Source organism: Equus asinus, chromosome 7 (genome assembly GCF_041296235.1).
Source record: "Equus asinus isolate D_3611 breed Donkey chromosome 7, EquAss-T2T_v2, whole genome shotgun sequence".
Taxonomy (NCBI): domain Eukaryota; kingdom Metazoa; phylum Chordata; class Mammalia; order Perissodactyla; family Equidae; genus Equus; species Equus asinus.
Genome location: NC_091796.1, coordinates 29,326,158 through 29,350,962, shown reverse-complemented (window position 1 = coordinate 29,350,962; position 24,805 = coordinate 29,326,158). Strand labels below are relative to the sequence as shown.

At 46.7% G+C, this 24,805-nt stretch overlaps 1 protein-coding gene across 8 annotated transcripts in view; it reads left to right on the top strand.

Annotated features, from left to right (window-relative positions):
* SLC14A2 (solute carrier family 14 member 2) overlaps positions 1–20,750 on the top strand; it is a 442,098-nt gene extending 421,348 nt beyond the window's left edge. For all 8 annotated transcript variants that reach the window (XM_014857279.3, XM_070513124.1, XM_070513125.1 and 5 more), the window contains 10 exons: positions 5,869–5,991; positions 8,204–8,286; positions 9,008–9,167; positions 9,892–10,081; positions 10,445–10,573; positions 11,456–11,648; positions 14,596–14,743; positions 15,357–15,491; positions 16,582–16,631; positions 19,656–20,750. In XM_014857279.3, the coding sequence (XP_014712765.3) occupies positions 5,869–5,991; positions 8,204–8,286; positions 9,008–9,167; positions 9,892–10,081; positions 10,445–10,573; positions 11,456–11,648; positions 14,596–14,743; positions 15,357–15,491; positions 16,582–16,631; positions 19,656–19,856 (1,412 nt within the window). In that variant the 3' untranslated portion in view covers positions 19,857–20,750. The remainder of the gene's footprint in view (positions 1–5,868; positions 5,992–8,203; positions 8,287–9,007; positions 9,168–9,891; positions 10,082–10,444; positions 10,574–11,455; positions 11,649–14,595; positions 14,744–15,356; positions 15,492–16,581; positions 16,632–19,655) is intronic.
* The last annotated feature ends 4,055 nt before the right edge of the window (positions 20,751–24,805 follow it).

Below are 24,805 nucleotides of genomic sequence, written 5' to 3'. Positions count from 1 at the left end.
CTGGCCGTATTGTGGAACATCTGGGAAGCCAGGCAGAGGAGTTTGAGCATTCTACTCCTGACAATGGGATGCCATGTAGATTGTTATGTAAGAGAGTGACAGAATGATATGGTCTAGCAGTTGAAACACAGAATGGATTGAAAAGGAAGGATTCAAAATCAGGGATATTGACAATATAGACACGCAATTCTGAGGGTGTGGGCTGGAGTAGGAGCAGGCGGGGGAGAGTACAACTCCTTCTGGAGGAATGTCAGTCAGGTGTTAACTCCCAGTGCAGATGAGGTGCTCTGCCATTTGCACTCTCTTTAACCTCATTTATGAGATTATCATGTGGTATCAGAGGCTAACTGAGGCACAACTCATTTGTGCTTAGTAATGTCTTCTCCAGAGTGAGCCAAAGACACCAAAACAAAGCAAAACAAAACACAATCTTGGCAAGTCCATTGGCCAGTTGGTGAGCTGTGTGAAAAAGAAGAGAAAGTTTAAAGGATTCACTGTGGGCATGAGGACTCGCTTATCTCAGGATTACAGTGACCCATACCCCACCTTCTTAAAAAATAAAAAAATGGCTAATTAAGAAGTTGGGGCTTCCAAATAATTTATCTCCAAGTGCTGCCATGGACCTGGCCACCATCTTTTCTCTATCCATCTCTCCTACATCTCACCTTCCAGTCCAGATGTATTCGGAAGGCTCAGGAAGACTTTTGAGTTTTTCTTGAATTCCCCGAAGGAAAAGGAGCCATTGCTTAAAGAGAAATGGATTCTAGAATACCTAATTAGGACCTTACATACAAAAGCAGAATTGAATTGATAGATCAAAAATAAATCCCTTGTGGGAAGTAAGGTTTAGAGAAATAAATCTGAGACTAGAAGGCAAGAGACGGAATATACCTGTATAATATCTACTCCTGGCTCTGCCAATAGCGGTGTGGTCTCCAGCAAGTCATTCCATTTCTCTAAGCCTCAGTTTCCCCATCTGTAAAATGAGAGGGCTGAACTGAATAATCTCAAAAGCCTGTTCTCATTCTAACATTCAATGCCTCTGAGAGTTTACAGAATGATCTTGAAGATGTCAACTAAACGCGACTTGACAGAAAAAGATAACACATTTACCACTCATAGGTATCCACATCACACACACTAATAAACATGCACACAGAGTAGCCTGGAAATTACCAATCACAGGAAAGCTCAACTCCAACATGGGGAGACATATACCCAAATTGTGGCCAAAGTGTAATCATGTAGCACTTGAAAAAAAATCAAATTATACGCAACGTGTCACTTCAAAAAAGCGATTCTGGCTTGGTAGCTAGGAAATTGCCTTGTGATATGTTGGTGTGTCCACAAACAGTAGGTTGGAGGGATAAGAGACCCAAGGAGCTGGAGAGGGATGACAAATGGGTCTTGAGGGTAGGCTTCAGATGCTCCATTTGTTGGACATATGTTGCTGAAGTGACGTATGGACAGCATTGATCCACCTTCAGGAGACGTTAAAACCTGTTCGAAACCTGAGAAAGACAACTTGTAGAAAGTATATAGACGTGGACCTGTATGAATAAAGGTTGGCTTTCAGTAAAATAGACTAGATCATTTTTTTGCTTCTGAAAGATGTCATCTACAGTTTGGTTTGGTTAGGTTTCCTTCAAAGAAATTGCAGTAAGCTTCAAAATTGTATTTGGCTCGTGGGTTCCTCTACAAAATCTTTTTTACCCCTGATGTTTGAGCAGTCGGCATTTTCTGTAAGTTAGAAGTCAATAGAGTCATGTGTTTTATGAGACACTACTCTCCAGAAAAAGTGTTTTTGAATATATCACTGGGCTCATGACTGTTCTTCCTTCTCTGAGTCAATGGGAGGAAAGCTTGCTGGATTCTTGCCTATTAAAACACAGACGGTGGCAATCCTGGAGGGCAGGGACTGTGCCCCTCAAATGGTCCTGAACGGCCCCCAGTGTGAAGCTACATGCACTGGGACATTTAATAAGGCTTGTTAGAGAAGGAGAGAGCAGTTCCTACATCAGGCAGGCATGCCGAGGGGTTACTCAGCTGCTAAGGTTTACCCACAGATTATCAAGGGCAGAACATCCCAGCCCCTGTGCCACAGTGCACACATAGCCTGGCCGAGGGCGCAAGCCCCTTGGCCTGCTAAACAGCCAGCTGGGGCCTGGTGGGGCCAGAGTCCCTGGGCCCGGGCCCTCTGGCCATAAATGACACCATGTGTTTACTGCACCATGCCACACGCACAATTTTCTATGTGTGCCATGATGTTAGGGGGGAAAAAGTTGGAAAGAACACAAAAACATGACTTATCATGAACAAAATTTACTCTTGGGCTATAGAACACCCAGCCCCACCCCTTAGCAGCTTAGGGTTTTCTGGCCACACGGAATGAACCTACATGATATCTTAGTAACCTAAACAAATCACATCAAGCAAGATCTCCATCTTCAACGGCTTACTTTCTTTTCTCTCATTCACTGAGTGCTTCTAGACGCTTTTGCAGGATTTCTGGGTATCTGATTGGTTGGTAACAGATGGCCAAGCATTTTATCACCATCTATAAACATCCCGTCTTTTATTTAAGTGATACTGGAAATAATCACCTCTTACTCTACAACTCAGCTGTTACCCTTATTAACCTATGAAAGACTATCACCTTTATTTCAATATTTATCAAGCATTTAACATTTACAGTGAAATATCTTATTTTTTTCAATGTTTCATACCCTGAAATATCCAATGACTATTTGATTCAGAACTTAAAATCAGTAGTATAATGATCCCTCATTAATTTATTCAACAAATATTTCTGAGCACCTACAGTGTACCAGGCTCATGCTAGGTCCTGGGCGTGCCAAGGCAAACTGGTATAATCCAGGCTGTCAAGGACCCCACCACACTGTGAAGGTGACAGACAAGAACACATAACTGACACTTGGCTAGGTAAGAGTCACTGCAAGTGTAAAATGCCAGATGTGCACTGAAATAAGGAGCCATCCTGCCTGGGACAGAGGGGCCCGTTCCATTAGAGGGAAGTGGCCTCCCCAGGGAGGTACCTGATATGTGAGCACTGCAAAATTATTTTCTAGGGCATTCTACAAGCATCATCTCATCTTCATAACAATATGAGAAAGAAATGGGAGGTATCTCTCTGAGATATCTGTCATCGTTCTATAGGTTGAGTTTGCAAGGTCAGCCTTACAGGGTCTATGTATTTCTTTCTGGGAACCATGCCTATAAGGGAGGAAACTGTCAATAAAATTACATGACTTGCCATGCAGAAATTAGCGACTTCTGATTCCCAGCCAGTGTTGTTGTTGTTTTCTTTTTCTCCTACCACACCAATGGAACATCTATTTCTAGAACATTTGATAGATGTGTTCATGATATTCCTGAAATTGCCTTTATCCATTTTGAAAGGCCTGAGAATCCGTCCCAAGGGTAGCACTAAATTGCTATCACCTTAGCTTTAAGTATTTTCACAGCCTCAGGAAATGTGTCACTTTATTCTCCAATCTTCTTTGTGGCATCTGTTCCCAACTTTCATTCTCAACTCTTGGCCAGCACATGCTGAGGGGCTACTCTCCTCCCGGGGGGTCTGCAGCCCAGCACTGCAGTATCACCCACGTGACACCCAGAACCAATACTTTGTTGCCTCTTCAACTCACCCCAAATAAGGACAAAAATGTCTTCAAGGGAAAGAAACTTTTAGTTTTTGTTTTTTGTGGCTGGGACATCAACTCTAACAACACATAGTAAGGTGGGCCTTGCCGCACGTTCCTGGGCTCTGAGCAGGCAGGAGAATGTGGGGTGCTAAAAGTGAAGGGCCAGGGCATGAATGGTGGGCCAGGCCTTCTGCAGCCATCTAGAGAGCAGGAGCCCTGGGTGCAACTCCTGTGTGCCATGATCAATGAACTGTGTGTCCTGGGAGAGTTGATTTCTCTGGACATGAGAGGTGGACTGTGATCTCGAAGCTCCAAGAAGTTCTGAGTCTATGATACTAAGGTCAAAATACTGCTCTGCCCAGGGGGTGCCCGGGGTAGCACTTGACATATGAGGAACAAGAAGCAACGGGCCAGCAGAGGCACCCTTCCAGCATGGCAGATGTGCACTAGGGATTGGCATTACGGGAGAATGCTCTGTTTTGTCAGATGATGCAATGATACCCCCTTGGTCCTTGTCCCCCTGGACAAAAACTGTCTGCAAATGTATCCTAGGGCAGGCTGAGATTTCTAGTGTCTCTGAAGCGTAGGGTCAAGGGGGCTTCTCCAGCCTTGGGAGGTATGGCTCAATGCTGACCCACAGAGAGGATGCTGAAACAGGAGCCTCTTCCCCATCTGGAGCCTAGAGGGAAGGGACATAGTCACTTCTCTTGCCTTTCAACCTGAGAGTACAGACAAAACCCCTTTCCCTGCTCATACACGTCCCACATTCTCTGGCTTTTGGTCCTGCTATATTCTGAGCTTTGCTCAAGTCCCTTCTACACGAGCAGTGCAATCTACACTGGTTCTTTCAAACTCTAATGTGCACACAAGTCATCTGGGGATCTTGTTAAAAACACAGATTCCAGTTCGGTCCATCTGGGATAGGACCTGACAGTCAACATCTCTAACAAGCTCCCTTTGATGTCTGTGAAGCTGGTCCAGGAACCAGACTCTGAGCAGCAAAGATGCAGAGAAAAGAATTGGGGGCTGAGAGGCACATGGTTCACTGCTTGTAGGATGCTTCTGAAATCATTCTGAGCCTCGATTTTCCATCTTTTGAAGATAACGATGCACAAATGAGCGAACTAAGAAAGTGTGCAAATGTAATAATAGTGTGAATGTTCTCCACTATTCCAGGTAGCCACTAAATCATCTAATTCCAGAGTGCACTGGAACTCCAAACAGAAAGTGTTAAAACTGCATACCTCGGGGACCACCAAATACTCCAATTAATTGACCTAGGTGGGCATAGGCGCATGCATTTTAAGGAGCCACCAAAGTGATCTGATGCCGTCGGTTCTCAGACCACACTTTGAGAAACCAAGTCCCAAGTGATGAGTGCTCTGCTCTCCCCTGTGTGGAAATTTAAGATAACAAGGTATAGCAGAGGGTTTCTTGTAGCTGATCACAGCTTCAGGACTCTTACTTCCCCTTGGATTGGTGCTTGTCAAGCTTAATGTGCACAGAAATCACCCAGGGAATCCTGTTGAAATACACATTCTGATTTTGTCAGCGTGGGTGGAACCTGAGATTCTGCATTTCTAACAAGCTCCCAGATGAGGCTGAGGCTGCTGGCCCAGAGACCTTGAGTAGCAAGAACCTAGATCAGTGGTTCTCAGCCCAAGCTGAACATTAGAGCCATCTTTTAAATGTTACGGGCATTAGAAAATTTTAATTTTTAAAAGTGGTCTTGGGTAGAGTTCAAGCATTTTTTAATGCACTCATGTGATTCTAACGTGCAGCCAGCATTGAAGACCCCCACACACACACTCCCTGCCCCAGATGGAGGCCAAGGTAGTGACTGAAGAACAGGAATGGGCAGCCAGCTAGGGTCCACCATGCATGCCAGTCCCAAGTCCGGTTAAGTGGGTCTTAGAGTAGTTCCTTTCCGGTGAAATAAGGCAGCCTGGCTCATCCATCTCTTGACACTGATGGGAGTCTGTGATACAGTTTCTGCAGGAAAAGGAAGTGCAAGTTTTAGCAGGAGAAATAAAGAAGCTGGATGTTTTATGCAGACCCCGATGCAATTGCTACTGCAGCTTCAGACCACACAGCTCTTTCCTTTCCGACTTCCGCCTGTGATTTTTCCCGCGCTCTCTGCTTGGCTCTCACAGGGTGCAGGCCAGGGTGGAACACTGACCTGTCTCATTTTTCCCCTGGCCAGGAGGCAGTGGGGAACAGCCAGCCGCGACGAGCCCAAAGGCTGATGAGGGCTCAGAGGCCGTGCTCCCCAAGCCCAGGAGCGTGTTCCACATCGAGTCATCATCCATTCAGAGGAGGAGCAAAGGTGTGCACTTCCTCCCCGTCTCTCTCGGGTCCTTGATTTACTCATGTCTAAAATGGGGACAATGGCAGTACCTACTTCACAGAGTGGTGGGGATACCCATGAAGCTCAGGCTCATTCTTATCACACCTGACCTCTGACCACAGCCACAGGTCCCAGTGTCTAGACTCTCCCTGGGTGGAGGGAGACTGGAGCCAGGACAGGCCATGGGCTGTGTAGGTCTAGGCCAGGAGGTCTCAAACGTGGCAGCACATTGGAATCACCTGCATCCCATCCCTGGAGACTCTAATCTAATTCTTCTGGGAAGAAATCTGGGTGGGCATAAGGACCTTTAAAACTCTCCATGAAATTCTAATTTGCTTCCAAGTCACAAACCACTGGTCTTGGAGGCTAGAGATGAGAAGTTCCCACCTACAGCAGAGGTGGACATGTCAAGACCAAGGGGACAGTTGGAGAGCCATGGAGAGGAGGGGACTCCCAAAGGCCAAGAAGGGAGTTGAGAAGGCAGCCAAAGCTGAGCAGGTGGGGAAGCCAGAAACTTGCTTGGATTTGGAAGCTGAGGACATCCTGTGGCAAACAGGGAGGAGCCGGGGCAGGGGTCTCCCCAACCAGCTGCAAGGCTGGAGCAGCCTCGTGAAAAGCCAGGGCAGAGGAGCAATCTAATTCTGCCCCCAGACTCCAGAGAGGAGAGCCAACTTGCCCAAAGTCACACAGCTGGCAGTGGGCACTGCAGGGGATAAAACTGATCCCCGAGTTAGTGTCCTTTTTACAACAGCACTTGCTTCCCTGAAGACGCATTAGTGACTTGATTCCTTCAGTTCATCTGAGCCTCGTCATTTCGTACCAAAAGCAGTCAACCCGGTGAAACGGGCCTCATGCAAGGTGGAGAGGACATTCCAGATAACCCAAGGGCAAATCCAGTCCTGGAGTTTGTCTTTGACAGAGGCCCCTGGGCGTGGCGAGGAAGAGAGCATGATTTGCCTCAAAAGGTTAACAGTCTCCTCCAAACATGCTCTTATGACAGTGATTGGGGGCTGGGATGGGGGAGGGCAGAGTAGAGAGCCCCTTGCAAAGGAGCCTGGTGGTGGAGGTTAGTTGGAATTGCTGAAGAGCTGGCAGGCAGAGAGGAGCTTCAGACATAGGCAGCCGGCCCATCAGGATATCACACACCGGCCTCGAACTCTAGAGGAATCGTCTTTGCTTCCTAGTCTTCCTTTCAAAGCTTCCAAAATGTATTTGTTCTCCTGCATAGTGTAACTTCCCAACCACAGTGGCGCTTGCAGTCCATGCTTCTTCAAAAGCGGGAACACAGTGCCTTTGATGCATCCTTTCCAGTGCTTATGTACCCTGAAATGCATGAATGCAAACTGGGAATGGCCAATTCAGGCTGAACCTTCAGGACTTCGGCACCAGCCTGACATTCTCACACTTGACCACAAGAGGGAACCAGAGCATCAAGACCGAAACCTCCAAGGGCTCTCACTTTTACGTTGCATAAAACCCTACTGAAATTGTTCACCTTTAAAAGTAAACTATCCGGTAATAATGAAAAACATGTTTAGAGCCACGTTACAATAGTTTTTTAGAATTACAAAAACATGCCAAAATCTGTTTTAAGTAACGACACGGATATCACTTGTCTTACTCCAACCAGGGGTTGCTACTGAAATACCTAACATTCAAGAGACAGACATCCAAAAAAGAGACCAAAGCAGCCTGAAATCATCCAGTTGGAAAGAGTCATAGTCAAACACAAACAGGCCTTGCCCAGCTCAGTCGCCTAATACTTTACAAGCAGTAGGGTCCAAGCTCTTTTCTTTGCATACCTACCAGTTCTCTGAGAATTTGGAGAAAGAACCTTGAATTCAGGGATCATGGACAAGTCACTGCTTCCTCATCTGAAAAATATAGGGGTTGGGCTAAATCAGAGCTTCTTACCTCAGGTCAGTCAAGTTTCTGAACTCTCTAAGTTCTTGTAAAATGTTCTGTTTGCATGAGGATGTGCACTTTTTTTCCCCAAAGAGAGAGCCCAAATGGATTTGTGATGAGTAAAAGAAAAAGAGAGCCTTCAAGCCACAGGATGCCATGGTTCTGTGCTTCCTCAAGTGGAAAAGGAAATACTGAATATTCCAACAATAGCCTTGCAAGAAATTTGCTGCTAAGGTGCCCAGGTAGAGGTGTCCTCGTTGATGATGTTCTTTTCTTCCACCTCCAGTGTTTGAAAAAGGCGAGCACCAGGAGAGACAAACCAAAGACCCTTTTCCCTATCAGTACCAGAAGCCCACTGTGGAGCTGCTGGTGAGTACTGAGCGGCCCAAAGCAGGGCAGAGCCCCCAAGTCATGAAGCCCAAGCAGATTAGGAGTTGAGTCTGGAAAAGACATCCACTGATTTAGGCAAACTCTTCTTGAATTCATACTTCCAGAAACAGAATTACGTGGGATAAAAATGTCCATTTTTCACAGTTAACTTTATAAAGTTTCATTTTCCTTGTATTTGAACTATTTATTATCTGTCTTCCTCTGAATCCCACATTCAAGAATTTAGGAGATGCGCTTATTTTCAAAAACAGAATCTTTGCATGTTTAATTTTATGCACAGATAAATTTTAAACACTAGACATGCTGGGGAGGAGGGGTAATTTCTTCAGGAACGAGTGTGGTACAGTGGAAGTAATGGTTTGAAAAAAGAATCCAAAGATCTGTGGTTAAATCTCAATTCTACTATTTGACCTTGACCTTTGCAAATGAGACCCTCTCCATCCTTGCCTGAGCTTTCATCTGCAGGATGAGGATAAAGATATTGCCTTGTTTACTGCAAGGTTGTTGCCCAAATTAAGTGAGGTAACATGTCCAACTAAAGATATTGTAGTCATTAGAAACACAGAGATGAGTAAATAGCAATTTCACTAAATACCAAATGAAAATCTTAGCTTGGTCCCTGAGCGAGCACAAACGTCACTTCTCAGTGTGAGAAGCACAGAATGTGGGAGCTTCTTGCCCGTCTCTTGTCCCGGGACAGGATCTGGACACCATGGAGGAGAGCTCTGAAATAAAGGTGGAAACGGACACTTCCAAGACCTCCTGGATTCGGAGTTCCATGGCTGCGAGTGGGAAAAGGATCAGCAAAGCCTTCAGTTACATCACAGGAGAGATGAAAGAGTGCGGAGAAGGACTTAAAGGTAGAGGTCCCGTGAGAGCAGCCCCTGACCCCCTAGAAAGGTCACATCCCATTGTCCCTCAGGAAACACATTGCCAGAGTTCTCTGCAGACCAGACTGAGTTCTGCTTCAATGGTCTTTCAAAGATAGGAGTTTCGCTGTTAAGACAAACCTACAGTCTCTTGGGATGTAAATATGATACGTGTAAGTGTGTGGGCTCTCGTTTCTGAACGTAAGAGTTTGCTTTCTCAAATATCCATCAGAGCGTTGCAGTCAGGCATTTTAGCCCTGGGATTCTAGAGCCAGTGTTCTAGAAAAAAATGCCTGCCTGTGAATGGCTTGTGGGAGAACTGAGTCTACTATTCCGGTAAATTCTCTTTAGCAATCTCTCCAGAGCTCAGGTCATGGGTGTGAATGCCCTCTACACAGCAAGAGGGTTTTCTTTCTGGATCCACCTTCTAGAAAATTCACGCCACTCTCATGAGGGCACAGACAGCTCAGGTTTGAAAAACAACCTAAAGACCACAATGAGCTGGCAATGGAGCTGAAGAGTTTTCTGGGCAGTCAAATGCCCTCTCAGTTCTTGGTTTACCCTCTTCTGTGGCAGGTGGCAGCAGGAGGCTGGCTTCCTGCAAAACCGCCTCGGATGTGGACATTCCCTCACACCTCAGGCCGGCCCACAGGGGCATCACCTGGGGCCATTGCCCCTGAGCACTGACTGACTCCCTGCCCCTGCTCCCTTTCAGACAAATCCCCAGTGTTCCAGTTCCTCGACTGGGTCCTCCGGGGCACATCCCAGGTGATGTTTGTGAACAACCCCCTCAGCGGAATCCTCATCGTCCTCGGCCTCTTCATCCAGAACCCCTGGTGGGCCATCTCGGGCTGCTTGGGCACTGTTGTGTCCACTTTGACAGCCCTCATCCTGAGTCAGGACAAGTAAGTGCCAGGAGACCCAGCGTCTGAGTGTGAGGCCAGAGGTCACTCCCTGTGTGGACCCATCGCCACCTTCCCAATCCTCTTCCTGCTTGGCTCCCACCTCAGAAACTCCTCCAAATAAGGACACATAACTAAAAGCAACCGTTCCATAATTATTTTGTAATAGCTCCATATTGTCTCCGGGAATATGACAGGTTGATGTCTTTGCTCCCCATGCCCAGAGGGGCCATCTGTTTGAAGGTGTGTGTAGTCAGGACCCTGTCGAGAAAAGTCTGACTCAGAAGGAAAATCAAGAAGGCAGCGCCCCTGCATTAGGCCAAGGGGAAGCCCCCACTTCACCAGCCCACCCCTCTCTCCCCCCAGGTCAGCCATCGCGGCAGGACTTCATGGCTACAACGGGGTGCTGGTGGGGCTGCTGATGGCTGTGTTCTCAGACAAAGGCGACTATTACTGGTGGCTTTTGCTCCCCGTCATCATTATGTCCATGTCGTGGTAAGTTTGCTTCTGAGGCTGTGGGTGCAGATCAAGGGCTGCCAATCTTTTTATCCCAGCTCCATGGCTGTCTGTCTAAACTCGAATTTAAGGGGGCATTTACTTAGCTTGCACAACAGAAATATCCACTGGAAATAATTACTCAGGTTAGACAGTGACAGCACCATGCCAGGTGATATATATACTGTATCTCGTTACCTACCATCCTTGACTCTTCATTTTTAACATCTGAAAGGGTTTCTGGTCCTACCCTGCTGGAGCACAGGGACAGACATGGAGGCCCACATAGGTTAAGAGCCACACCACGGGGTCGTATGGGTTTCTGGAAATCTCATTCCTCCTGCCCCCCCGTCCCAGCTTTTCCTTGTCCTTGGGACCCCTGACCAGACCAGGACAACCTCCCAGTGTAGGCTGAAGGCCCAGCCACCAGGCAGAGCACTCAGCGTGCCAGGGCCCCGCTCCTCCCTCACCTCCAGACATTGTGGGGCGCTCTGGCCATGAGGCTCGGGGCTCTCGGCTTGCTCAACAAACACTTGTTGAATGAATGGATGTGACTCCCTCCCCATCACTCCCCCAGCCTGTCCTCTCTCCTCATGCCTGGGGATGAAGCTGTATGACTCTTCAAGGGAGTTCTGACTCCCTGCCTTACAACTCCCCCCAGAAAGCCCGCCTTCTGAAGTTCTGAGCCTGGGCATTCACCCTGTTGCCGTGCTGGGCACAGGCGGGAGAGCCAGAGAAAGACCTGCTCAGGCCAGGCAGGCTCGGAGAGGGTGCCTGGTGGGCCACTTTTCCCCAGGAGGGTACAGGGAGCCCCCTGTTCCCACTCAGTCTAGTGTCAGGGCCAGGGGGCTCTTAAACAACATCTCTGTGCTTCTGCCTCAGCCCCATCCTCTCCAGTGCCCTGGGCACCATCTTCAGCAAGTGGGACCTCCCGGTCTTCACACTGCCCTTCAACATCGCTGTGACCCTATACCTGGCGGCCACAGGCCACTACAACCTCTTCTTCCCCACGACACTGCTGCAGCCTGCATCCTCCGTGCCCAACATCACCTGGTCGGAGGTCCAGGTGCCCTTGGTAGGTATCATGGAAGGTGGAAGGGCAGCGTCTGTCCAAACTCCATGTTTTAAGGTGGCATTTATTTATTTTGCACATCAGAAACACCCAAGAGTAATAACTACTATTATATAGTGCAAGGCACTCTATGCACAGCACCACGTGAACCACCATCCTTTTCTCTTTCTAAGAGCTAAAAGGGCCATTTCTGGTCCCCTCATCATAGCACAGAGGAAGAAACCGAGGCCAGGTTGAGAAATGTTCCTGAGGTCACAGAGCCATCAGCGGAGAGCAAAATTAAGCCTAAAACTCCAGCTTCCTGACTTCTAACCTGGGTTCTTTCTCTTTTCCTTCTTTTTTTAAAGTCTTTTTGATGCTTTCTTCCAGTTTCAATCCAGCTTATGCTGTGTATTTTCTTTCATTCAGTCTCGCTAAATCATTAAAGACACACACATCACACTACCATCTCCTGGCTTGAGAAGTCTCTGCTCCAACCTCCATAGCTTTCCATTCCCCTCGCTGAGGCGTGCTCACACTTTAAAGCACAGGTGTTCCTCCTTTAAGAAATACATATATGACAGAGCTTTTAAAGTTTTTTACAAGTATTCTGTATAGAATGCTGGCCTCTGGAAATCTGCCAAGATACTTAATAAGAAGCTAGACTAAAAGCATTAAACCGGCATGGAGAAACGTGCCCATTAGCTGTCTTATCTAAGGGGACACGTTCTCTCTGAGGCCTTCCTCCTTTCCGTTACACTGAACGACCCCACGGGCCTCACTCTGAAACTTCATTATCGACGATTCATCATCTAACCACAAAGCCACTTGGGCTTATTGAAGGAACTTTCAGAAATAATGATGCCCGGTTTCTCTCAGCATTGCGTAGTATGCAACAGCATGGCAGAGTAGAAAGAGGCCTGCATTTGACTAAGAAGCATTACTATTTAGGAAGAGAAAGAAATGTTGGCGTTAGCCCCTTCCTTGTTGATTTATGTGTGTGTGTGAGGACCTGGAAGAGCCAGAGGCAAGAAGAGGGGCCGCATTGGCAGTTCAGCTCCTTAGGGCTCCCTTTCACGGTATTTATCCAATCAATATCTTTCAAAGGCAAAATTGCTCTAATTGGTACGCTATGGGGAGATGATATTAGAAAAGGCAAGTTTAAGATGTTTTGCATTCTCCATGCTACATTTTCCATTGAAAAGTTATCTAGGAATTTTGTAGAAATTAAAAAAAAAATTGGAGAATCCTGTGCAAATATTTCAGCACCCAGAGTTTCAGGAAAGAAAAGTTCAATTTTTGGTGGTTGTCCTTTAAGAAATAATTTTCTGGCTAATTGAATGGATTATGGTAATGATTAATAAGTTTTGTCTTTTTGACCATCGTAATTACAGCTTTAAGTTTGGGGGAAACAGGTGGTAACTGTCAGAGAGAGGGTCTAAAAATCTCAACAATTTTGAGTCTCCGTGTGTTCCTCTGCCGTTGTGGTCACTGAAGGGCCCCCCTTGGAGGACAGGGCCAGCAGGGGACTAACTTACTGAGCACCACTGCCTCTATATAAAACTCACTCGCTGGGGTTGGCCCAGTGGTGTAGTGGTTGGGTTCGCGTGATCCGCTTTGGCGGCCCAGGGTTCACAGGTTCGGATCCTGGGCATGGACCTACACACCATTCATCAAGCCATGCTGTGGCAGCGTCCCACATGCAAAAATGGAGGAAGATTGGTGCAGATGTTAGCTCAGTGACAATCTTCCTCAAGCAAAAAGAGGAAGATTGGCAATAGATGTTGGCTCAGGGCCAATCTCCCTCACCAAAAAAAATAACTCACTCACCTGTCCTGTCTTTCCCCCACATGGTGACACCAGAGTGCCCATCCTGTTCTCTGTCCTGGGGTCACAAGAGACTGAGCCCAGAGGGTTAGCCCACTAGACCCACCCACCAGCTTCTATAGGGTCCTCCTGGCCCGCACACTCTCACCACAGCGTGAGGGCCCTTGAGCTCCAGGATCTCCTTCCCTTGACACCCTCAGGGAGCCGAGTCCTCTCAGAGGATGTGGGCTGAGAGGAGAACTGCCTTATCCTAATATATGCACACACTGGCCCCAGGACTCTGCTTCTCCTCAGCTCTCTGCCCAAAGGGTGAGACGACCCCAGTGCATCCCAGGACCGCCCAGAGCTGCCTCCCTGGAGCAGTTTCCTAGCTCAAGGGCCTCTGGCCAGGCTTCCAAACCACAGGGCCCAAACCCAGTCACGGGGGAAGCCTGCATGCGCAGGATCCTTTTCCCAAACTCCAGAGCACACGTGCAAGTGCCCACAGGACATTGGACCCTGGTCTCCTCACCGCCTTCTTCTCTCATAGTCAGGCCGCTGCTCCTGAGATGCATGGAGGCCTGGCTCAGGCCATGCTCATCCATCAGTCACCATTTGCTGGGTTTATCCACCAAAAGGCAGATGTGATGATGACACCACCTTTTCAGGGGCTTTTCTGCAGATTCTAGTTCAATTGCTCAACCAGACCGGACTCACATGACCACAGCCCAGACACGTTGTTCTTGCAAATGCAGAGGACCATGCCTCCATCTGATATTTAGCCTCCCAGTTATCTTTTCAGCCTTTCAAAAGATGTTACAAGAACGTTTTCAAAGCCCAACTTTGATCAGACATCTATTACTTTCCTAACGAATAACACCCTCATTTGAAGAGTTTTCAGTTTCTCTTCACTGGTGGTTTTGTGCCTCACATTCACGCTTCCAATAAAGGAAACTTAACAGCCCAAGCCCTTAGGGTTCTAAGAACTCAAGATTAAAACAATAAAGCTTGTCTACCTTTTAGAGTCAACTTATTTGAATAAAAATATCTTGGAAACCGGTAGCAAAATGTTAGCGTGGACCGGTTGGCACCACATCGTTTCCAGCCAAGGTTCAAGTTGTCTCTCTTGCCTTTATAATCACGTGTGATCCTGTTGTACCTACAGCTTTTGCGAGCCATCCCTGTTGGAATCGGCCAAGTGTATGGCTGCGATAACCCCTGGACTGGAGGCATTTTCCTCTTAGCTTTGCTCATATCTTCACCTCTTATTTGCTTGCACGCTGCAATCGGATCCACCATAGGGATGTTAGCAGGTTAGTGTCATCACTGCTCCCTTATTAATGAGCCGTAAGGATGTTAGTGCCTGGGGCCAGCTCCAAAGAAAATATCGTCCTGTGTCTTCAATGCTCCACCTGCTTATTCCTGTAAACTTTCCCTCCTTCCCTTGTACCGTGTTTTTCCATTTTTGATGCCAGTGCCCTCAGGCTCCCCTGAGCAAAAGCAGTCCTGAAGACAGGCTTTGATATTAGTCATTTACACTTTAGTATAAATTTAAAGTTGAGGAGGGGTTTCTTCTATGCATGTTTGTATTTTGAGTCTCATCTCTAATCATGATAAGAAGGATTTGGTCTCCATTAGAGAACATTAAGATATCCATGAAGAAGGAGAGGTCCTCTTTATCTAACAGGGGAAAGACCTTCCCTGGACCGTTTAAATCAGACTTCAGATACCTTACTCAAAGGGTCTCTTCTACCCATAACAGCTTAGCCCCTAACATTCATGTGGCTCTGTGGCCATTTGATTCCTTCAGGTGTTTTTTCACTGAATTGAATCAGAAGTGCTTTAGTATAAACACCTAACAGGGTAACTAGTCTGGGCTTTGAGGACCGTGGCGGGTTTCAGCGCTGACGCATGCCTCTCTCGCAGCGCTCGCTATCGCCACGCCTTTCGACTCCATCTACTTCGGCCTGTGCGGCTTCAACAGCACGCTGGCCTGCATCGCCATCGGCGGCATGTTCTACGTCATCACCTGGCAGACGCACCTCCTCGCCATCGCCTGCGGTAGGTGCTGCCCGCGGGATTCTCGTCCTGCCTCGGGTGATGCCGGTGTCTGTCCCCGCAAGGACAACCATCCTGAGAAAATTCTGCTGATCCTCCAAAGACAAATATGAGGAATTGCTTGCTTTATAAAAGGGCTTTTATTTAAAACTGTTCTGAATGGTTGTTTAGTGATTAATACATTAAAAACCATTTTTAAGTGTTCGGCCACATGAAACAGATCTTTTAGATGGTGTTTGGTTGGTGTTCGTGGGCTGTCTCTGTGATTGCTAATTTCCCCGTGATTGAAACTAACTGGTAGAGTAACCCTCATGCAAATTGATCTTTATATCTGGAATTGGGCGATTTACATCAGATGTCCCAATTAACCTTAAGCACCCAGACATTGACCATAGGCCCTTCAAATAGTCCTTACGTTGAAGGAATGCTGAGAGATGCTGGGCCTACCACCAGCTGTGCGCTCAGTAACTCTCTAATAAAAGCTTGCAGTTGTTAATATGCTGGGGACAGTCAGGCTGCTTTCAGTTGAGAAATTGAGGGTTCAGAAGCAAAGCCCACTTATACTGGCCCGTTTTCACAGAACCTCCAGGCTGCACTTGGCTCTTCCCAGGGGCCAGCCTGATCAGTGCCTTCCACACGCAGAGCCTAGAAGACCAGGCAGTAGGCATCTTTGGTCTTCCTCAAGCATGCAGAACATTGCTCCTCCCTGGAAACTCATATTATGTTAATAACTTGTGATGAAATATTCCAGGGGGGGGTCTGGGATTCACTTGCCTTGGCTGTATAGTAAAATTTTCATTTATGGTTTATGCTGCTAAATGTTCCTTTGCTAGAATGCAAGGTGGTGGGACCCAAGAGAACTGTTACCACTCGATTCTGGCCCTTTTTAACTGAGTTCATCTGCTGCCTTAGCTGTGCCGGCATTTGCGTGGAATGTCACACTTTCCAAAACTGCCAAGCAATAGAAACATATTTCAATTTTTTTTTAAATCTAAGAGAGAGCGTTTCTGGCATAAAATCTATGGGGAGAGAAGTTGTAGATGAAGATTGAGATGCTGTTAGTCACTGGGCTGTTTCTTGGTTCTTTTTCCAGCACTGTTTGCAGCCTACCTGGGTGCTGCCCTGGCCAACATGCTATCTGTGGTGAGTCAACATGGGCTAAGAACATGCCACAGCACCCTTACTGGTGTTCTCTCAGCTCCCCAAAGCCGACACATACCCCTCCTCCAGGAAGCCTTCCCCGATTCACCCCTCTTGTCTCAAATCACACTTCTCACCTCAGCACCCACTAGACTAAAGGAGCTGGGACTCAAATGTTTAAATGTCAACTGTTGGTCAATCAAATCTCATTCTCAGTGGACAAATGGTGCTCCTCATAGAAAGACAATTTGAAGAGCATTACCTTGTAAATCAAACTCCTGTCAACTGTATCATCCTCTAGAACTAGTTTTAAGTGTTTATTATTTACTATTTTTTTGTATGTTTATAGATTGTCTGCCCAACAAGCTTGTGGGCCGGTGTACATCTTCGTTTGTCCCATAGCAAGTAGCACAGAGTCAGGAGTCACGAGGGAAGGCTCCAGGGAAGACAGGGAGCTAAGCCCCAGCTGTGCCAGAGGGAAGCCAGAGCTGGCGGCTGTGGGCATGTGCAGTAGTCCGAGAACCCCTTCTTTGTCTGAGCCCCAGTGTGGGGTGGGTTGTAAGGTCGGAAGGAGCTGTATGGCCACTCCCAGCCCCCCACATACACTGAGAGGGGCCCAGGCCCCAGCAAAGAGCACTCAGGGCTCAGCCTGCAGCCCATGCCTCCCCTTGGAGATGGGTTCAAGGGCACATCTCATACTCACATAGGCAGCCAGGAAAAGTCCCGCTGGTCTGGCAGGTGCGGATGGAGTCGGGCCTTCAACTCACCGCAGTCTAAATCCCTCCTTCACTCCTAGTGAAATTGAACAGTTTAGACTTAGCGTAGGAAGGAATTTTCTAAGCAATAGAATTGGCATCCCCTGATGCCATCGGGTGTCCCCCGATGGACCAAGTCGCTCCTCTGGGCCCCATCACATTTTGCACGTGCATCTGCTGCAACACTTATCATACAATATTGCAATGAGTCTAGGACACGTCGGTCCTCTTCCACCTTCAGCCCACCTTCAGAACAGGGGCCCAGTTGTATTCTTATCTTTATCTCTAGTACCTATTACAGCATCCAGCACATAGGAGGTGCTCAAGAAATGCTAAATGAATGAAACCCTAAGGCAATGAGCACCCCCTCCCCTACCATGGGGAATATTAGAGCTGGGGCTGAACAGCCCCATCAGAAGCACTGCCAGGAGACAAGAGTATGCAGCATGGCTGCTGTGGCTCCTGTCTGCCCTGGGCTTTCCCATCTCTTCTTGCACCCATCCTCTCACCCAGTCATCCAGCCGATCAATACGTGTCGCGTGCCTTCCTTCGACAAGGTCCTGGAAGGGCTATGAAACAGGAGGCTTTGGTTCCTGATCACAGGCATTCACAGGGTGACCGGCCCTTTCCTCTGTGCACAGAGAAGTTACAGGTTATACCACTCAAGTTACACATTTTTCAAACCAAATTAAGTTTGCTTTCTGTGTGCCTACTATGTTTAAGACACTGTGCTGGCCACTCTCAGGGAGACGAAAAGTACAGGCTCTTAACTCACACTGAAGGAATTTCCAATCTCCTTGAGGAACAGGATATAAAAATGTTGACTGATGCCTGTGAGACCATCCCAGCTGTCCACAGAAGACAGCACTTAGGGGCTGCACTCTTTCGCTTTCTGACTGGCACACGTGTGTGCAGCCCCATGTCTTCAACAATGCCACCCTCTACTTGACGATGATGACCACGTACTGAGGACCATTGACTGAGCACTCAGCACTCAGTAGGCATTAGCCACTAACTCTCTGAGTAGGTATTACTATCCCTGTTTTGCTGTTAAGGAAATAGATCTCAGAAAGATGGAACGACTACAACAAGGGGATCAGAGCTGAGACTGGGAACTGGGTCTGTGGAACTCCAGAGCCACATCTGTTCCACTACAGGACTGGAAAGGGATATTTCCCGAATCACCTTGTTTGGTCTTGGCAGGGCTTTGGAGAGTCTCACTGAGTGGAATTCATCATTCATGTGTATTCCTTACAACACAGTTCTGATGCTAGTCTGTCACTGTTCTTCCCCACGTCCCGTCCCACCCAACAGTGCCATCTGTGAAGGCACATGACTGGCATCGTTGCCTCCATGGTATTACCTGAGATTTTTACTACTCGTAATAAAATGATGTTTGGTGGTGAGGGGGCATGACTGATTCTGCCTGGGAGCTGAATTTGTAGGCTCTTTGCTAACAAGCTATCCACTTATCTCAAATGAAGAGTGTAGAGGGGTATTAAAAAAACCCCAGGGCATCTTAAGGAATAAAAAACAGGGCAACAACATGAGAAAAGGAGCTGGGAATGGGGAAGCTCTTGAGAAGAGAGGTAGCCACTCTCCACCTCCAGCTCCCTGGGTCTAGGATTCACATCTCCGCCTCTCTCCAGACGTCTGCTCTATTTCCCTGCGACCCTCTGTGACGGGTTCCTTCTGCTGCACACAGCCACCAAATGGCCAGCCAGCGCTCATTGGCTCTCTAGTCCTTTCAAATCAAGAGCCTCTGGATGCAGTCTTTGCACCTCTGAGTTCAAATTCTCCAGAGATGGATTCTATTCCTGGGTCATCTCCCTATGGGAAGCTGCATTTGAGTCAGGGGCCTCACTCTAGTCCAGTCAGCTGTGACTGAAGGAAAAAAGGGAACTTGAACTACAAAATGGCTGCCAAAGCCATCCCTTCAACAGGGGCTATGGGAGACGGCAGGGAATGGCCATAGTTCCTAGAGCTGGAGGTGAAGCCTGGCCAGACACCCCAAGAAAAAACATGTCTCCTACATAAAGGGATATTATAATAGGGTTCCAATGGCTGCATTTTGAAGATTGTGTGTTCACCCATTACAGTGCACGCTGATAACGCTGGCAAGATTTTATTTACATTGGTCATGAATTCAGTGTTATTCCTACCAATGCCCGCAAAGAGCCCCCTCCTCTCTCCAGGGCTGATAAAAGAGCCAATGAAACAGGCACAAGCATCTGGTGACCAAGGCTTCTCTTGTGTTCTCCCTTCCCCCCAGTTTGGATTACCCCCCTGCACCTGGCCCTTCTGCCTCTCAGCACTCACCTTCCTGCTCCTGACAACCAACAACTCTGCCATCTACAAGCTTCCACTCAGCAAAGTCACCTACCCAGAAGCCAACCGAACCTACTACCTGTCCCAGGAGAAAAACAGAAGACCATCGACCATAGCAAAGTACCAGGCCTACGATGTCTCCTAAGTTGCCCTTTCCAAAATATGTCACTGTAAACTCAGCCTTCAATAGGTTATCCAGGTCACCAGGCTGAAGGCCACTTAACCTCTCCTTCTATCTATTCTGTGATTCTCCCTCTAAACAAGCTTACACCCTAGTTATTCCCACGCACAGGGAAATTTGTGTGTAGTCACCACTTAGGAACCTCTCTGTTCTAAGATGCACAATACTTGTCAAAGATAGGCTTAGTTGAGACTTGATACCTATAGCTCACTCCATAAGAGCTCCCTTTGCGGGGAACTTGCCCTCTTCTGCAAACTAAGCCACATCCCTAGAGAGAACCCACCAAAGAGGGGAGAGAGATTGCTGACGTGGTCATGCAACTCAGTCATTTAATGTAGCAATGCCCAGCGTCCTGAAATGTGCATTAGCTTGAAAAGCAACAGGCTGGTCTGCCCCAGCTCTGCCAATAATGAATTCCCACCACTCAGTTGAGTCCGTCCCTGCTCCCAGCCTCAATTTGTTATTGGTTTCACGACGGGGAGGGACTCTGTGGTCCCTTCTACCTCAGAAGTGCTGATTCTTCGCTCTTTCCTGGAAACTGACAAAATCAGCATGGCCAACAAGTAACTACTTTGAGTTAAGTAAAAGATGGAAAGGTTACTGAAGAAGAGGCAGGACAATTTTAATGTTCTATGGAGATTGATTCTGGAATCATGAGAAGATGTTCTCCAGACTTGGGGTTAGAAGCCTAAATTCACTGGAAATGCCACATGCCTTCTTTTACATAACAGAAATATCTCTGGAAATGTCATAAGATGACAAATGATCTTTTTTCAACATTCAAATCGTATTTTAAACAAATGTATCTGCTTTTGTAGTATTCATAAACATACTCTCATTAAACGGTTAAGTTTGCAAGTTGGTGTCAGGGTTTTCTTAAAATGGGGCTCACCTGCATTGTTCACACATGGCCCACTGGAGGGGTTTTCCACAGCCAAGCTTGTGTCTGAAAAGAGATGTGCATGGGTTAAAAATTATCAGAAGAGGGTTTGATTTGCTGACAACGGGAATAATACAGAAATAACCAGGGTCGTTGTTTTCTGTTTGAGTTGAAATGCAGGCTGTCGACAACCCATCTCACTTTTTAGGGGATAGTCTTGCACCCCAAAATTACAAATCCAGTCTGTCTTGAATGGCCAATAACTCTTATTATTTGGTTACTCTGGTTATAGCATTGAGCTCCTAAACCACAGGACCCCTTTGTGGGAAGCCACGTGGCTCAGCCTTCCCACCCTTCCCCCAGAGGAGGGCAAATGAACCTCTTACAGAGCCTTGATGGGGCCCATCCCCTCTCACACTCTTCCAGTTTAGCCTGACGGGGTGAGGACAGGAGACAGGGCAAGGAGGACAGACCCTCTCTAAATGCAGCTTCAAGGAAAGAATTCTATTTGACCAAAATCCATCATTTAGAAAAAGTTAGTGTCTGCTTTTATCTTTTCCTTTCTCTGTCTGGCCTGAGATCCCAGCCATCCTCTGCCAGCCCCAGAGCCTTGGGCTGCTCTCTCTCCCCCAGATCCAGGTCATATCTAGCCAATTATGACTTCTCCAGGAAAATGAACACTTCTCGCTGGAAACAAATCCTCCCCATCAGAGAGGGAACGAGTCACACTCCAGAGGCTACCTCTGAGTTTGTGATCACACCTGGAGGCCAAGAAGGTCTCAGGTTGTATTTTAATGACCATGGAGTTAAGGGTCTCTGAAGATTAAGCATCCAGGAGTTTCACCAGAAAGCTGTTTATGCTCACAGCTCACTCAGCTGCCCCAGAACCTCTAAGTGATGACATAGAACTATTAAAATACCGCTTTTCGTGCATTTTCCACCGAAGTGTTATAATCTGGTTTTATTAAGAGCAGGAAACCCTCTACGGACATGCCGTTCTGATTATTGACCATTAACAAATCCCTTCAGCTGTTCTAAGTATTTCAATATCCTCACCTGTAAAGCAAATTGAGTTGGCACAGGACACCAAGCAAGGAGGAAATAGATGGGATAAAAGAATTTGACTTATGAAAATGTACAATGTCCATAGGATTTCAAAGTAGTCAGTCTACTCCAGCACTTCAATTAGGTGTCAACAGAGGAGAGCGGGAGCAGCTCACACCAGCTCCTGAGAAGTGATCATGCAAGTGAGCACGTCTCTCCCAGCACCATTCAGTGACATCTCACTGAGAGCTTGAAATCAGCCACGGTGGCAGTATTTACACCACAGAAATCAGCAAACTACAAATATGGGCTTTTTTTTCCCCTCCAGACAAACAGCTTACCAGCGCACCACTGCCAAATTAATTTGGTGGAAGAAAAGAAAACCATTTCAGGACTCCTAGCCAATGACTCAGAAACTAGGGCCAAAATATTCAATCCAGCAATGCTCCATGGATGCCATTCCACATCCAAAAGGCATTTGAGAGAATAACAAACGTGTTCTCAGGCATAAAAAAAGAACTTAGAGATTTACCCGCAGAGTCCTACATTGAAAATACTCTAAGTGGAAGGACCCAAATAAGAAGATAAACGAATCTAGGAAATGCAGCAAGGGACACAGAAGTATAGGGGTGATCAAATACTTGGTAATGTTTATAATTTATTAGGACCAAAGGGGAAAAAATAGAAGAAATACACCATTACAACCTAGAGCTGGAATATTAAATGATGGTGGAGGCCACCAAGCCAGGGCGGAATGGGGAGATGTGGGAATGGTGACAAAAGAAAGACGAAAGCCTGTTCAAGTACTGAGCTTGTACAAAAATTGATAAGTTTAAAAAAGTCTACAGGGGGGCTGGCCCAGTGGTGTAGTGGTTGAGTTCATGTGCTCTGATTCAGTGGCCCAAGATTTGTGGGTTCGGATCCCAGGCATGGACCTAAAACTGCTCATCAACCCATGCTGTGGTGACATGCCACATATAAAATGGAGGAAGACTGGCACAGATGTTAGCTCAGGGCCAATCTTCCTCAAGCAAAAAGAGGAAGATAGGCAACAGATGTTAGCTCAGGGGCAATCTTCTTCACCAAAAAAAAACAAAAAAGGCTACAGGGAGGAATAAACATGGGTGATAAGGGCAGCCACCACGAGAACAAAATTAGAATTATAATTTTTGAACTAGAAGAAAATTCCATCTTTCCAATGGAAAGCGGAAAAGGAGAAAAATATTATAGAAAGTCCCCCTAAAAATATCGCAAGTACGAAAAATAAATAGATGGCAGAAACTAGTCATAATATGACAGTAATTGACCAAAAGAAAGGTTAATTATTAAATTTACTGCTGGAAGACAGAGACTCTTGGTTGTATTTTTCAGAAAGACCTAACGGGGGCTGCTGGGAAGACAGCAGTACAGGAAGACTCTGAAGTCACCTCCTGCTATGAACACAACAAATCCACAACCCCCTGTGGAAAACTTCCTCTGAGAGATATCTGGAAACTGGATTAAAAGAACCGCCACAACAAGGGATGACACTGATGGGGGTGGAAGAGGCAGAAATACACCCCGCTGAGGAAAAAACCACATCCTAGCAGCAGGGGTTCACAGCTGGGAACAATCTCAAAGGTGTGAAGCTTTTCCCAGGGCAGTGGGAGGATCCCAGCAGGAGATCTATGCCACATGAGGCATCCCAGCCTTTCAATTCAGCACAACCCAGACGAGATCCCATAATACCAGGCTTTGCTAGCTTTGAAAACCGATGGGGAATACCTCCAGAAAAACTATCAGACTTCAGTGAGAGAAACACCTGCTCTTAAAGGGCCTACACACAGATTCACTCATGCTGGAAACCAACACAGAAACACCAGAAAAAAGTGCATAGTCCATTGGTAAAATGACTCACTTACTAACCTCTGAACACATCTCAGAGAGGCAAGAGGCAGCTGGGCCCACCTCCTTAATGTTCAACATCGCTAATTATTAGGGAAATGCAAATCAAAACCACAGTAAGATATCACCTCACACCTGTCAGAATGGCTATAATTAATAAGACAGGAAATAACAAGTGTTGGAGATGATGTGGAGAGAAGGGAACCCTCACACACTGCTGGTGGGAGTGCAAACTGGTGCAGCCATTAGGGAAAACAGTATGGAGATTCCTCAAAAAGTTAAGAATAGAAATACCATATGATCCAGCTATTCCACTGTTGAGTATTTACCCAAAGAACACAAAAACACTAAGTTGAAAAGATATTTACACCCCTATGTTCACTGCAGCATTATTCACAATAGCCAAGACTTGGAAACAAGCTAAGTGTCCATCAATGGATGAACAGATAAAGAAGATGTGGTATAAATATACAATGGAATATTACTCGGCCATAAAAAAGAGAAAATCGTGCCAGTTGTGACTACAGGGATGGACCTTGAGGGTATTATGCTAAGTGAGTGTTATACGGGGAAAAATCAAATACTGTATGATTTCACCCATATGTGGAAGCTAAAAACAACAACAAACAAACACATAGACACAGAGATTAGATTGGTGGTTACCAGAGGGGAAGGTTCCTCAAAAAATTAAAAATAGAACTAGCATATGACCCAGCTATTCCACTTCTGGGTATTTATCCAAAAGAAAACAAAACACTAACTCAAAAAGATATATGGGGGCCAGTCCAGTGGTGTATTGGTTAAGTTTGCACACTCCGCTTCGGCAGCCCAGGATTTGTGGGTTCAGTCCCAGGTGTGGACCTATACACCACTCATCAAGCCACGCTGTGATGGAGTCCCACATACAAAAATAGAGGAAGACTGGCACAGATGTTAGCTCAGGAAGAATCTTCCTCAAGTAAAAAAAAAGGAAAGAGGAGGATCGGCAACAGATGTTACTTCAGGGCCAATCTTCCTCACCAGAAAAAAAAAGGTATATACACTGCCATGTTCATTGCAGCATTGTTTACAATAGCCAAGATATGGAAACAATCTAAGTGTCCAC